Source organism: Sinocyclocheilus anshuiensis, unplaced genomic scaffold, assembly GCF_001515605.1.
Source record: "Sinocyclocheilus anshuiensis isolate Anshui unplaced genomic scaffold, SAMN03320099.WGS_v1.1 scaffold411, whole genome shotgun sequence".
In the NCBI taxonomy this organism is placed as follows: domain Eukaryota; kingdom Metazoa; phylum Chordata; class Actinopteri; order Cypriniformes; family Cyprinidae; genus Sinocyclocheilus; species Sinocyclocheilus anshuiensis.
In genome coordinates, this window is record NW_015549608.1 from 634015 (window position 1) to 650875 (window position 16861).

The following is a 16861-nucleotide window of genomic DNA, read 5'->3' on the forward strand; positions in this document are numbered from 1 at the left end:
ATCGCGAATGATTCAGATCGGGACTTCGGAGCACATATTGCAAATCATTTGATTCTGATCGGTACTCTGGATCGTGTAACTCGAATGATTCAGATCGGGACTTCGGAGCACATATTGCAAATCATTTGATTCTGATCGGTACTCTGGATCGTGTAACTCGAATGATTCAGATCGGGACTTCGGAGCACATATTGCAAATCATTTGATTCAGATCGGGACTTCGGAGCGCGTATCGCGAATGATTCAGATCGGGACTTCGGAGCACATATTGCAAATCATTTGATTCAGATCGGGACTTCTGAGTGTGAGTTGGGAATCTTTCGATTCCGATCGGGACTCTAGAGTGCATCTCGCAAATCTTTTTATTCCTTCGCGGATCGCGAATCATTTGATTCAGTTCGGGACTTTGGAGCGCGGATCATAAATCATTTGATTCAGTTCGGGACTTCGGAGCACGAATCATTTTTTCAAGTCAAGTCAAGTCAAGTCTGCTTTATTGTCAATTCTTCCACATGTACAGCACACTTCGCGGATCGCGAATCATTTGATTCAGTTCGAGACTTTGGAGCGCGAATCATTTGATTCAGTTTGGGACTTCGGAGCGCGGATCGCGAATAATTTGATTCAGTTCGGGACTTCGGAGCGCGGATCGCAAATCATTTGATTCAGTTTGGGACTTCGGAGCGCGGAGCATGAATCATTTGATTTAGATCGGGACTTTGGAGCGCGGAGCATGAATCATTTGATTTAGATCGGGACTTCAAATCGCATATCGCAAATCATTTTATTCAGTTCGGGACTTCGCGGATCACGAATCATTTGATTCAGTTCGGGACTTCGAAGCGCGAATCATTTGATTTAGATCGGGACTTCAGAGCGCGGAGCATGAATCATTTGATTTAGATTGGGACTTCGGAGCGGATTCGTGAATCATTTGATTTAGATCGGGACTTCGGAGTGGATTCGTGAATCATTTGATTTAGATCGGGACTTCAGAGCGCGGAGCATGAATCATTTGATTTAGATTGGGACTTCGGAGCGGATTCGTGAATCATTTAATTTAGATCGGGACTTCAGAGCGCGGAGTACGAGTCATTTGATTTAGATCGGGACTTCTGAGCGGATTCGTGAATCATTTGATTTAGATCGGGACTTCGGAGTGGATTCGTGAATCGAATGATTCTGAGCAGGTTCGCGAACCATTATTCAGATCAGGACTTCGGAGCGCGTACTGCTGATTTAAAAAAATATATATATATTAAACTGTAGAAAACATCAAACCATTAAGGCAGTACAGTTATAAAAACAAAAAGAAAAAAAACTTTACACACAAATCTCTTAAGAAAATTACCCATTATAGTTAAAAGTGTATGACTATAGAGATGCAGTTTTGACTGCTTTAGGATTAACAGAACTTTGGTTAGTTTCCATGTACTTGTCTAGATCTTTGAATAAATAAAAAAAAAGAGGTTTATAGCCGGATTTTTGTTTATGTAGGCCTATGTTAAATTTAGCTTGCAGGAAACACAAATGAAGTTATATTTTCCTATATTGTCTTTTGAGTAGTGAAACAATCCAAAGAAAACATCTTTAAAACAGAAAGAAAATTCATTTTTAAAATGAGATCGGATGAACATTAAAAAAATCGGACCAAAATGTCTCTCACTCTCAAACAAGTGAATGAACCTTCCTCAGAAGAGTGACAAATATAGCAACTCACTTCAGTGTCTGACTTATATTATAATTACGTCCATGAGCTTTTTGTGAAATTTGGTTTGTAAAGTTATTTAAATGTTACAATTTTTTTTTTTTACAACATTCTACTAACTTTATCACCTAAAATATAACGTGAATGTATTTTTTTATATTTAATGTGAATATTTAATGTTTTTAATATTAAATATTTTTTAATATTGAATGTTTTTTTTTTTTTAATATTCTAAGAATGCTACAATGTCCAGTTTTCTTGTTGTGGTTATAACGTTATTTTAAGGTTACAAAAACGTTTCTGACAACATTCTACTAACTTTATCACCCAAAATATATCATCATGTGAATGTTTTTTTAATATTTAATGTTTTTAATATTTATTGTTTGTTTTTTTTTTATATTCCAAGAACGTTAAAATGTCATTTTTTGTGATTAGAATGTTACAAAAATGTTTCTTGGAAAGTTTATCAAGTACGAACAACATCTCAAGGATTCCGAGAATGTTGACCTCAGAACATTCATCAAGTAAAAATAACACCATGAAGAAGACGTTCAATGAATGTTGTTCTAAGAACGTTTTCTCAGTGTTATGAAAATGTATCAAATATTAATAAAGTAATAAGAGCATTCCATAAACATTACTTCATAAATGTTTTGTCTTAACACTTATCAATAGCACACGTACATCACGGAGACGTCTGTTTGACATCTTCAAGACGTATTTTTTAGAGTGTTTGCTCATCTGCAATACATCTAGAAGACATTTCCTATCAGATGTCAAATAGACGTTTAGAAGATGTCTTTAAGATGTTTATGATTTAGAATGCATGTAAAACTGACATCTTAGAGACGTCTATCAGATGTTTGATGCTTTCCAGATGAAGTGATCTTTAACAGACGTCTTGCAGATGTACGTGTGCTATCTGAGTCACAACCTTTCAAGGGAACGTCTCAACTTTCACAAACGTTTTTAAAATTCATATCCCAGATAACACACGTACATCTGCAAGACGTCTGTTAAAGATCACTTCATCTGGAAAGCATCTGCTGTGTGCAAACATCTGATAGATGTCTCTAAGATTGTACATGCATTCTAGATCATAAACATCTTAAAGACATCTTCTAAACGTCTATTTGACATCTGATAGGAAACGTCCTATAGATGTATTGCAGATGAGCAAACACTGAAAAATACGTCTTGCAGATGTCAAACAGACGTCTCCGTGATGTACGTGTGCTATCAGGGGAATTGTTTTAAAAGAACATTAGGACAAGATTCTGTTTGTTGGATGTAAAATGTGGTGTCTTATTGGAAACGATACCGTGGTACATTTTTGTAAGGGTATAAACACGACATTTAGTAAAGTTTAGTAAAAATGTAACCAGTTTTGCGTTTAATTCCCAATAAGCTCCTCATAAAATGCATAACTAACACTAAAGCTCATGACTGACTTACTGAAGGCTCGTTGAATTGTTTTATCGTTTAATTTCTCTGTCCTCGCTAGGCCTGTCGCAATAATCAATATATCGACTTATGTGCAATATATGTACATGACCTCAATTTTTGGTGACGCAATATATCACCAATTATATTTACTTAAAAATTAATGTCACCATGTTTTGTACATTCCACTTGCACCTGTGTCTTTTGCAGCTTCTGGTACATAACGTGGTGTAGTTGGTGCTAGTTCACATTTAAAAAATGCTTCTACAAACAAAGTTTCATCTGCAGATATGATCTAGTTTAGAGATCTGACGGACATCTGAGTGCTGAGTAGTGATGGTGTTTTTCAGCAATAGTGTGCAGCCTTAAGAAGAAAAGAAGGTCAGGGAAAAATCTCCATACAAGTTCTTTGTGCATTTTTCTTTTTTTTCTACTTGTTACTTTGCACTTTTTGCTAGAAAATGTTTATTTACTATTTATTCAAGGTATCTAATATTTTGAAACTTAATTTCCATGATCTAAACATTCTTAAAAATTAAAAGTTTGTTGTCATTTGGAAGTGTGTAGGCCTTCTTGCATTATGATTATATGTTCAGTGGCATAAAATGGTGTTTAAAATGACAATAATGTGGTTTATCGCAATTAGTTCTGGTGCAATATATCGCACGACAAAAAGTTGTTATCGTGAAAGGCCTAGTGCTCGCCACACAACACACTCAAACAAGCTTTGCACGGCAGAAATGATCATATCCAGGGTGTTTTCACTAATCCGGGTCAGATTTCATGTTTTAGTTTCACTTCCTAGTTAACATGGAAGGTGCGGAACCAACTACATTCGGTCAGTCAGTTTAACCTTCGCAGATTCCGACGCTTTCGTTTTCTGTTTTCTTTTGCGCGAGCATGTTGAAATGGCTAAACTTTACTAAAATATAATATATCGTAATTGCAAAACTCAGTGTCGCTTGATTGACGCCGATTTCTCGCCTCAGACGCACGTCTGTGAAGAGCCTGGGCTGGATGCATCATTACTAGAGCTGACCAGGTTCAGTGTCCTGCTGTGAAATGGGCTCTTACAGGAGTGAGGACTCTCACCTGAAGCTGCTGACTTCACACCGAGAGCTGCTGGTGGAGCAGGTGAAGAACACGCAGTGTGTGCTGGACAATCTCCAGATGAACGGCTTCATCTGCACTGAAGACATCGAGATCATACAGCGCAGCAGCACCAAAACTGACCAGGTACAGCACTAACCTCAGAAATGCTTGAAGGTACATTAATATGCCAGTCTGAAAACTATTACTGATTACTAACATTATCACTGATCCATGCTACATAAGTAACATCTGTAACAGTAACTGAAAAACATAAGAAATATATGAATTCACTGTTCCTTCCACAAATTAAGGCCATAAAAAGATCCTAAATCAGAACAGAAAGTCTTAAATTCATAGTCATGGCACTGAATGTTGCATGCATTGCTAAAAATTAATATATTCCACTGTATTTTTATCTTGTTTTCCAGTACAAATATCCAATCATCCTTTACTTTTGCTTTCCAAGAAACTGATCAAAGTGAAGTGAGTTTATGCTTATAACAAGAACAAGTATCTGCCAATGAGGTCAGAAAACCTCGTTTTTTCCCTTTTAATTAAGTTGATTTCTCTAAGGCCGTTTGGCAGATATTTGTAGTTTTCTATGTTTCTCAAGTAAATGTATCTTGGTTAAAAAAAATCAGACATTTGCATTGGAAAACAAGACAACATTTTTTGCAGTGTGATCAGAAGCTACAGTAAAAGTTATTTCCGTATTCTAGGGGCAGATTTATGTATTTTTTATCTTTTGTAAAACGAATTCAAAAGTAATAGAGATTAGTTGGAAGTTGTATATTCAATCTTTTAAGCGCCGCTAACTCTGTGTGTCTTTCCTTGGTCTTAAAATGTCTCAAATTTACCTTCATAAAACAAGCATACACTCTGTTAAATGTGAAATGTTAAATATTAAATGTTTATACACACACACAATCCACAATATATATTTCACAATTAATCAACTCACCTCATTTTTGGACACGCAGGTTCGCAAAATCCTGGAGCTGGTTCAGAGTAAAGGAGAGGAGTGCTCAGCGTATTTTGTACACGTTCTTCATGAAGCATACGACGCTTACATTGATCTGCGGCCTTGGTTTGAAGAAATTCGGTACACACCATTAGACACTATTAGTGTCATACCAGTGGTTAACACAGACCCCAGTGAGTATTTTCATTTAAATGACATATAAAATTCAGTGTTGGGGAAGCTACTCTGAAACTGTAGCTTGACCAGCTACAAGCTACTCGTAAATTAAAGTAGTAGTACTACTTGTAGCTAGCTACTCCCCAACACTGATACAATTTTACAAATACAGGAACCATGAAAATTATTGTCCAGCTTAAGTCATAATTTGTTACAAAAGATTTTAGTCAGATTTTTGGCATGTCATACTGTAGGACACTATATTTATGCACTTGAATATTTATGACAATATTCCACCTAATGTTTTTGCATCTTTGCAGTTAGCAAGTACTGTGAGAAGCTCAGATATGAGCTGGGAAGAGACACTCAGTTCATCACGTCGTACTCGAAGAGCGAGGAGACGCCGCTGGAGGATCTTTACACGGACACTCAGATGGGCATCATTGAAACAGAAGCGCAAGATGCTCAAGTCTCATCTGTCTAACAGCGTGAGAACGCATCTTAAAGGCCTTCCTCGATATCCATCCACAGACATTGAGGGCGACAAGGTGCATGCAATGCCAAATTTCTTGTGGATGCTGCGGTGCATATTTGAGACGAACAGCGAGGACGTTGCAAAGATGACGGCCAACGGTATATCGGCGGATTACATAAAAATCGCCTTCTGTAACATTTACTCTGCCGACTGCAGCGCGTTGAACTTTGTCCTCCACCACCGTAGGAAGCACCTGGGGGTCGACATGGACAATAACAACATCAACGATTACGGCGTGAAGCAACTGAGACCCTCTTTCAGCAAAATGACAGTAGTAAGGTAAGAAAAGCCAGGCAGGGTTTGACTTTACCCAAAGAACTAGAACTACTAGAACTAGAATGGAATTACCAGCAGACTGAACAATAACCGAAGTTCCTACCTTTTCAGATTTTGCGTGAATCAGCTCACTGACAGCAGTATCGAGGTTCTGGCAGAGGAACTCATCAGACACAAAGTCATTAAGGTCTTGGGGTGAGTTCATACGTTCATCTTTATGTTATGTTGCTGGGTTTTATATAGACTTCAATCTACTCTCTTTTCATTGCATTTTCAGTCTTTACAAAAACTACATCACAGATGTTGGAGCCAAACTAGTAGCAAAGATAATTGAAGAATGTCCACACTTGAGGGTCGTCAAGTAGGTATCCCGTTGTTGTATGTTGATAATGGAAGAATATTTAACTAATAACATTCCCTGTGATATGAGGACATGCTGCATGATTTGGGGATATTTATGATTTTGTATCCATGCACATCTGCTATTTTAAAGATGTTTTTACACATACGGCATTAAAAATCCATTGCTCCATATATCTTTACTGACAGACCATGTGGTCAACATTTGGACTTTTTAACCTCGTGGTCTGTCATTTTATTGTTTTGGAGCATTTGTGTTTTGATTTGACTGCACCTTATTCCTCTGGTGTGTGCATGGTTTTATTGATGGGATTAAAAATAGTTTGCAATGCTTTCCAGATGATGCACACCTTAAAAACGACCTGTAAACGTACACATTTTCACAGGATATATAGAATGCATAATTCATTTACACTTGTTTGTGCTTCCCATAGGCTCGGCTGCAACAACATCACAGGTGTGGGTGGGAAATACCTTGCCAGTGCAATTCACAAGAGCAAATCTATCTTTGATGTAGGGTAAGAATATGTACAGGAACATTTAAACCCGGGCTTTAAAATGGTGTCGCCATAATATCATACAACACCCTGCTCTTTTTTATGCATATTTTTCTTTGGAATTCCTGTGTTTTTGTCCTGAATTTTACAGAAATGATCCAAAACTATGGTAAAAGTTTGGTGAAATTAAATTAATTGCTTGCAGAATGTGGGGAAACACCATCGGTGACGAGGGCGCAGATGCGTTTGCAGAGGCTCTGAAGAATCACCCAAACCTGACCAACCTCAGGTAAGTCTTGCATCATCAAATGACTCTCCTGTCTCCATTCTGAGAAATTCATCTGTCAGATAAAGAACGAGCAATCTGAGATTGATTATTTCATTGCTGTTTAGTCTCTCTGCCAATGGCATTACGTCTCACGGTGGAAGAAGTCTGGCAAAAGCACTGAAGGAAAACAAAAGCCTTCACATCTTCTGGTACGACTGAATGTCATATTTTCTCATGCATGTGAAATTAAAAAGATTTAATGATTGTTCCCAGATGAATTCTTATTTAATATGCTTATTTTTCAGGTTGATACAGAACAAAATCTCTGATGATGCAGCGTCGGACTTTGCTGATGCCTTCAGATCCAACTCTGCTCTGACGCATCTGATGTATGATCGATTATACCTCATTATTTCAGTAATGCACAGTAATATCTGCTTTACACATGGCGCATGCTCATTTTGGTGTCTGATTTAAAAGTTTACAGTATTCACTTTGTGCATAAACAAATAGTGCAAATGCAATGATGCAAATACTATTTTTTTGCTGCATCTTGCATGCTTTGCTTGAGAAAAATTTAATGAAAATGCACTGTAGCCTATGGACATTATTATATGTGGACAATATTCAATGTGGTGACTCAAAAATCACTCAGAAAGCTCAATGCATGTCTGCTGCAAATGCAAAATGTGTGAAACAATTTAAATAATTGGTTAAACATACCCGAGATATTCACCTGTGTGCTGTAAGACAACTAAACATACACTAAGATTAATAATGCTTGGTAATTGATTAACTATTAGATCAGGATGTCATTTATATTTTGATCAACGCGTTTATATTTTGATCAACAATATGCCAAATAATGCACTTCAGCTCTGTATGCACAATATCTTTGCACTGACAGATTGAATAATCCATTCAACTCTCTATAGGCTAATAGAAAATGAGTTCACCATTCATGGAGCCAAAGAGATGTCTGAAGGCCTGACTAACAACACTACACTGAAGGAAGTCAAGTAAGATCTGCGATTTGATCCAAAAACTAGAGTTTGCATCATTTTAATGGCATAAAAGCTGTAATAAAAGATTATTCTGCCCTCAAAGACACCTCAGTTTCGCCAGATTTTAAAGCATTGCATAAGTCAATCTCATAATGCATTGCGACAAGCTCCACCAAAGATGGTGGAAATGTCAACAAGAGTAGTGATAAAATGGCTCAGTATAATACAACACAAATCAACTATTTTACGCAGTATTGGTGTGTGCAATGTATTTCATCACATTAACTCAATTGAAATCTATTCAGTTGAGTATCACTGCTTACGCAGATTGTTCCAGATCACTCACTAATGAGGTGTCTTACAAGGCAGCTCACTAGGTTTTGGAACAGAGCCCTAGTTTTCCCTCTTAACTAACCTTACGTGAGCAGATCAGGTCTTCCAGTTTCACACATTTCCACATTTTCTGGTTCGTTCACAGCATTAAAGGAAGCCGGGTTTCTGAAGAAGAAGAACAACTCTATGAGGGTGACAAGCGGCTTCGCTTCCACTGAGAAGAAACATTAAAACACGTGATTTGAGAAAAAAAAAATCTGTGAGAAAAGGAAGTTGGTGTCATTCCACAGACACTGGTTTACTTCAGTATCAGAAGCACCACTGGCTGTGAAGGCAAAACCCATTCAAGGCTTTCAGGTTTATTACTGTCGCTCTGACGCAGGTTTTATACAATCATACTCAGATGAAACTCTTAGGGAATACTTTAGGCTTTTTAATAGGGATGCACCGATACAATACCGATATCGGGCCGATACTGCACTCCTGTACTAATTAAAATGCTCCAATACCAAAAGCACACGGCGTGTGAAGAGTGCTGTATCCAGACAAAGAACCACCGACAACCGAACAAACAGAGCAGAATGGAGTTATTAGAGATTAAGGATATCTATGCATGTATGTAATCAGTATAATGTTAAACATTCACGCCTGTATAGCTGATGTGCGCGAGATAATAAGCGTAGTGGATTGAGTGCGCAGCGGCACAGATGCGCAAGCTTGTCGAGTGAATATCACAGACAGCACTGGAAAGTTTATAGATCGGCCGGGAATGTCAAAAGCAAGTAAGTAAACCAATGCACAAGTTATTAAAAGCTACTTGACGGACGGCAAGGAGAGAGAAAGCGAGCGAGAGAGAGCGCGCGCGCGCTGTTGCATGATCTTGATTGCTGTTCGTTCCATTAGCACATGCATCATTTGGACTAAAAACAAACAAATTATAGGGGCATTCACTATAAACAACATTTTACACGGCAAACGTATACAACTTCATTTAAAGCTTAAGTGAAACTCGCAGCCTGTGTGAATGCGCTGGGCTTTATGTGTCTCTCATTCTGCACCAACACAAATGTTTGGCTTGCTTGACGTCGCTTTGGAATATACAAGTCGCAGCACATTTCAGATAATAAAAAACGCAACTTATATTTTAGAAAATATAATTTGGTTTCTCTACCCAGTGTATTTAAATATAAATGCAATGAAAATACAGGTATGGTTTCGGCAAGTACCAAAAATGAAAATATCGGTATCAGACTCGTTCCGGAAAAAGTGACATCGGTGCATCCCTACTTTTTATATAATGCATTTTAAAATATAATGTAATGCACCTTCTAATGCATTGCATGATCTCATGAATAATTGTACAATACTTTGTTCATTGTTACACTTTTAGAAAGTAAAATGCATTAAAACACACAACAAACAACCCAGGAACATGACAAGGAATCTGCAAATATAATGCATTTTTAACTTTGGTTACAATTATTCATGAAAATATATAATGCATTACAATACACATTATGACTGTCTTATAATGCATTATACATAGGCTTCAAGTGTTAACAGGATTTTTAATAAATTGTATAGATTCATGTATTTGCTCTGAAAAGAGCGATACTTGAACACTTATAATGGTGCTTTTATCAATCTGAGAAATTATTGCATGCATTCAGTCATTGTAGTCAAGTAGATGATTAAAAACATTGCAAATAAATCTCTCTCTCTCTCTCTCTCTCACACACACACACAAAAACACAAACACACACACACACACACACACACAAACAAACACATACACACAGAGTTACACACAAACACACACACACACAGAGGGACATCCAGACAAGTATGTAAAGATCTGTGCTTCAAAAGATTTATCTTTTTTTAATCTCATTATCTCTGTACATAGTTTTTTACACATATGGAATGCCACAATATCTCGAAATCATTAAAAAACCCTTATGATCATCCGGGTGGCCACTGTTAAACTTTCACATTGAGATCCGACACATACAAGCTTCTGTTTGCTTCCTTTGCATCTCTTCAGGAAGTTGCGTAACTACTTATGTTCCTCTCGACTGCTGCAAGGATGAGAAGCTAGATCAGACAGATCGTTACCTGATGGAGTTTGGTAGCAAATTAAACAAACAAACAGTGTGTATCAAAAGCTTTGACATTCACGGATGGATCCGGTCGGATGCATCAGGCTCAGATCTGCTGGAAACAGACGTTTGCACAAAGCAGCAAAATGTCAAAGAATATCAGCGTGGATTTATTAATTACCTAAATTATATCTCGTAAAAGAAGTTTTGCAAATGATCTAATATCTGGTAAGGCTTTTTAAAAATGGTGTTTCCCATGCAACTTGTTTATCTTCTCATCTCTTCTCATATGTGATCAGAAAACCTGCAGAAATGAACGTGACGCGGCCTCACATTGAAACCGGTTCTCATTTCCATCAACATACATGATTAGCAGCATTTTAAAGCTATTATGGCACTTTGATATGCCGGGTCGACTATGTTAATACTCTGAAGTCCAATTCAGCTTCAGCGGGTCATGACTAGTCCACAGGTCAAATTCAACACCAGCTGACCAAAACTAACCCTTCAGATAAACTCAACCGCTTGAGGCTTTACTTAAGACTGAGAATGAGTGTAAATCTCTAACCATAAAAAAAAATCCCTTGTCAAATCTGCGATTAGTAACTTTACAAAACTAGTAAGCAGCGCGTCCGTCTGAAGCATCAAACCTTAGAGAACGGCCACCTTTCTCCAAAATATTATGACGTGGATCTTGGGAAAAGCAGCTGAAATGTGACCCAGAGTGTTTATGATATCAATCAATCAATCAATCACACACTCACTCACTCACATTCACTCACTCACACTCACTCACTCACATTCACTCACTCACACACACATTCACTCATACTCACACACACTCTCATATTCACACACTCACACACATTCACACACATTCATTCACACACTCACTCACATTCACACACTCACATTCACTCACACACATTCACTCACACACATTCACTCACTCACACATTCACTCATACTCACACACACTCTCACATTCACACACACACATTCACACACTCACATTCATTCACACACTCACTCACATTCACACACTCACTCACACTCACTCACTCACATTCACTCACTCACACTCACTCACACTCACACACTCACACACTCACTCACTCACTCACTCACACTCACTCACACTCACTCACTCACATTCACTCACATTCACTCACTCACACTCACTCACATTCACTCACTCACATTCACTCACTCACATTCACTCACACACATTCACTCACACACATTCACTCACACTCTCACATTCACACACTCACTCACATTCACACACTCACATTCATTCACACACTCACTCACATTCACACACTCACTCACATTCACACACTCACTCACTCACTCACACTCACATTCACTCACTCACACTCTCACACTCACATTCACTCACACACGTGCCGTTCTGACTCTATGATTTACATTAAACAGATTGAGAAACTGGTGATAAAATCCCAAAGATCATAAGAGAAATAAACCTGGTGAATATAAAACAAACACCGAGAGAATTATTCGCCTGAATCACATTTCATCACAAATAGCAGAAGAAATTGTTTTACATGAAGATGATAGTATTTTTAGGAGTATTAAGATTTGTGACGTTATTTTCACAACAATCAGGCACATTTTGCACCACTGCTGTAATGCATCTGAACATTTTGCTTTTGAGTTTTCCTTTTGTTTTATATTATTTTCAGTGTTTATTACTGGATTTTTAAAATTTAAATCAGCACAAATTAAGAGCAGTACAACAGATACTACAATGATATATAAATACTATGTGTAATTGTCGTGAAAGTATGTGACAAATTTTATTAATCCTAAAAATTCATTTCCTTGATTTAAGGTGAAATATGAGATTCATTTGGCCTGATGGATGATCATATGACATCACATGTTTGTCTCTTGACGCATGTACAATGTTTTTAAACATAAAGGGTGAGTCTTAACAAAACCTGTCAAGGAATGTCATTTTTCATCACAAAATCAAAAGAAATTATTAAAATTATATTTTACGTAAAGGAAAAGAAGTGCATTTTAGGACCCTTAAGACATTAACATTATTTATTTTTTATTTTATTTTCAATAAATCGAATTATATATCAATAAATAGTGATGTATTGACAATGACATTATTTAAATTGTTGTACTGCCATTAAAATTATTTAACTTTTTAGTCTTCTTTTTATTATTATTTATTATTCCCAGTGATGACTTTTAGAACTGGAATACAATGATTGTTTTAAAATCAGTATAAATTAAAAGCAGTACAAAAATATCATGAATCATGGTGTATAAATACTTGTACTGAAGGGGAAAAATGTGTATAACTGTCATGAAAATATGTGTTGTAAAGTGAAAAATCTAAATCCTAAAAAAGGAATTTAAATGATTATTTATTATTTAAATTCTAAAGTATTTATTTATCACAGTAGTATTTGTAGTGCCATTAAATTTATGCTGATTTAAATGGAATTTAACTTTCACTATTCTCAGTGCTGATTTTTTATTAGTGGAATACAATGATTTTTAAAATCATTATTTTGATGATAATGATTTTATTTAAGAGCAGTACAATTAATATAAATCAGTGCATAAATAATTATACTAAAGGAGTAAAAATGTGTATAATCGTGAAAAATCTAAATTCTTATTTATTATTTAAATTGTGATGTATTTATTCACCATGATAGTATTTGTTGTGCAGCCATTCAATTTATATAAATGTATTTAAATTTAAATATACATATTATAATATATATATATATATATATATATATAAAATAATATAATGCAATTATTTTAATTAAAATCAGCATAAATTAAGAGCAGTACAATGAATATCATTTAAATTATATATATTATTTATTGTTTAAATTGTAATGTATTAATTCCTCATGGTAGTATTTGTTATACTGCCATTAAAATTATTCAGATATTAATAAAATAATTGCATTATATTAATCTTCATTTTCTTCATGCAAAATATAATTTCGTATTTTTTTTCTTCTGATTTTGACGTTTTGATGAGATTCATTCTACATACACAGACAGAAGTCAGTGGTGTGTTGAATTAAGGCCCAGATTTGTCTCAACCCAAACAAAACGTGATGCACTTGCAAAAATGATCTTGAGACAGTGAATCTTGATCCGAGACTCGAGATGCACGGGACATTTCACCATCCGGGAAGCGAGAGAGAGAGAGAAATAATGGCTCAGTATGGCTCAGGGCCGACCTGAATCAGGGCTCACGTCCCGTCACATCCAGGCGTCTTTCTCCGAGTCCTTCGAGCCCTTCCTCTGAAGAACATCCCAAACGCAGCCGTCGCTTCGGCTCTTGGGATCTGAAAATTAAGGCACTGAGAGACACAGTCCCATTTAACAGAGAACAATCGACCCCGATCGTCCGATAATCATCCACACAGTCAGCTGACCCTGAGTCCGGCCAATCAGAGACGTCAACAAACAGCCAATGAAATCAACTTCTGCTAGATCCTGATTGGACAATGGTGCGCTGGAGTAGAAGCTCTGTGATGTGGAAAGAGTTTCCCTGAATGAGTTTTGGCACGCTAGGGTTTATATGGCGACTAGGGAGGGAGAAGAGAGGGGCGTTCGGCGATCAGGCCGTCCCGAGACCAAAATCACAGTGTCTATGAGGAGGAAGAGAATTCACATAGCGTCGCTTCTCACGACCAGGAGGCTGGAGACATGAAACACAACGCAGCGATTAAAGAGCATTAGCATGATTTAAAGCCAGACTCTACAGGCAGAAACACTGATTTTCATGCACTGGTCAGTTTTGAGATTTTGAGCCATTTGGCTTTCCATAATGTGTTGTTTCAGACTTAGTGGAAAGAAAACATCTAAAATACACATTTATTTGATTACATTTTATCTATTTGCATCTGTAGATTTCAATTACAATTCATATCTTTAAAGTCTGTTTTCTCAAAATGAGTTTCTTTGTTCACTTCAGCAGCACTTACATACAGCAAACTTTGCAGTTTTATTCCTCTCTATATTCTGAAGGGTTTGTTTATATATTATTCACCTGACTTTTAAACAACATATTCATAAAAATATGTTGAAAATGTGTTTTCCGGCTGTTGACAGTATTTTTTGATTTATGGAGTGATAAAAAGAGAAATCCCTTTAATTTGTCAACAAAATCAAACTGGAATTTTTATCCAATGTTCAGATTTACCTTCTGGAAATATATGCAAAATAGTGCATGTTTAAATAGATAATGCCTTGCTTGCATATTTAAATATAACATTTCGGAAAACACGTAATACAAAAAATGCTTGTGATTTGTAATGCAATCACACAGCTGGGGAAGTATCCGATATCTGATATCTGATATCTATTAGTTCTTTTTTTTTTTTACCCTATTCAACTGCAGTGTCTTGCCTTAAAATAATATGTGCATGCTGTAAGATAACATGACACCGTTTCAGCTAGAGACTTCGTTTTTTCATAATGTGAAGCTGTTTATACTGACTTTGCACATTCATTAAAGAATAATCATCAAGATACAATTAAAAACAGGTGAAGCACCTTTCATGTTAAAGAATAATAGCATTTTGGTTGCAAAAATAGTGTAATATCATGAAATATAATAATCCCACGATATAAAATGACTCATGCAATATGCATCTGCAATGCATTTAACCTGTGACATTATAATAACATGTTATGTAACGTGCTGATGAATCACAAACAATCACGAGGACTTTTATTTTAAAACGGTGTCAATTTTGATTTAAATGCACATGCATTACCAGTGTGTTACCTGTGCAAAGGTGAGAGAGGCGCTGTTAATCTGAAGGATGTTCAGGACACGATCGGTTCACTTCAAACCACTCGTCAATACAGCTGGAAGAAAAGCAGAGTTACTGTAAGAGACTCACTCACACACTCACTCGCTCACTCGCTCACTCACTCAAACACACACACACACACTCGCTCACACACACACACTCGCACACTCACTCACTCGCTCACACACTCGCTCACACACTCGCTCACACACAATCACTCATTCAAACACACACACACACTCGCTCACACACACACACACACACACACACACACACACACACACTCACTCGCTCACACACATTCGCTCACACACACTCGCTCACACACACACACACTCGCTCACACACACACGCTCGCTCACACACGCTCGCTCGCTCACTCGCTCGCTCACTCGCTCGCTCACTCGCTCACTCACTCGCTCACTCTCACACACACTCACTCACGCTCGCTCACTCACTCACTCACTCACTCACTCACTCACTCACTCACTCACTCGCTCACTCACTCACTCACTCTCGCTCACACTCACATACTCACACACTCACTCACTCACTCACTCACTCACTCACTCACTCACTCACTCACTCACTCACTCACTCACTCACTCACTCACTCACTCACTCACTCACTCACTCACTCACTCACTCACTCACTCACTCACTCACTCACTCGCACACGCGCTCACACTCTCACACTCTCACACACACTCGCTCACACACACTCGCTCACTCACTCGCTCGCACACACACACTCGCTCACACACGCACGCTCGCTCACTCACTCGCTCACATGCTCGCTCACTCGCTCACTCTCACACTCACTCACACACTCACTCACGCTCGCTCACTCACTCGCTCACTCTCGCTCGCACACGCTCGCTCGCACACGCTCGCTCACACTCTCACACTCACTCACTCACTCACTCACTCGCACACGCTCGCTCACTCACGCTCACTCACTCACTCGCTCACTCTCGCTCACTCGCACACGCGCTCACACTCTCACACTCTCACACACACTCGCTCACACACACTCGCTCACTCACTCACTCGCTCACACGCACCCTCGCTCGCTCACTCGCACACGCTCACTCACTCACTCTCACTCACACACTCACTCACTCTCACTCACTCTCACTCACACACTCTCACTCACACACTCACTCACTCTCACACTCACTCTCACACTCACACTCACTCTCACTCACACGCTCACTCACACACTCACTCACTCTCACTCACTCACTCTCACTCACTCACTCTCACTCACTCACTC

At 37.8% G+C, this 16861-nt stretch overlaps 2 protein-coding genes across 3 annotated transcripts in view; one reads left to right on the forward strand and one right to left on the reverse strand.

Annotated features, from left to right (window-relative positions):
* Positions 1 to 3746: 3746 nt before the first annotated feature.
* Positions 3747 to 9854, forward strand: LOC107659093 (nucleotide-binding oligomerization domain-containing protein 1-like). The gene is given in 12 exon segments (XM_016447919.1): positions 3747 to 4390; positions 5227 to 5401; positions 5705 to 5820; positions 5822 to 6198; positions 6307 to 6390; positions 6473 to 6556; positions 6990 to 7073; positions 7258 to 7341; positions 7446 to 7529; positions 7626 to 7709; positions 8256 to 8339; positions 8803 to 9854. Coding segments are annotated over 12 exon segments (1503 nt in total). The 5' UTR covers positions 3747 to 4216; the 3' UTR covers positions 8876 to 9854.
* A 3898-nt stretch (positions 9855 to 13752) lies between these two features.
* LOC107659094 (E3 ubiquitin-protein ligase ZNRF2-like) overlaps positions 13753 to 16861 on the reverse strand; it is a 72921-nt gene continuing 69812 nt past the window's right edge. For both annotated transcript variants that reach the window (XM_016447924.1, XM_016447923.1), the window contains 2 exons: positions 15558 to 15640; positions 13753 to 14465 (listed from right to left, as the gene is read on the reverse strand). In XM_016447924.1, coding sequence (XP_016303410.1) covers positions 15583 to 15640 — 58 coding nt within the window. In that variant the 3' untranslated portion in view covers positions 13753 to 14465; positions 15558 to 15582. The remainder of the gene's footprint in view (positions 14466 to 15557; positions 15641 to 16861) is intronic.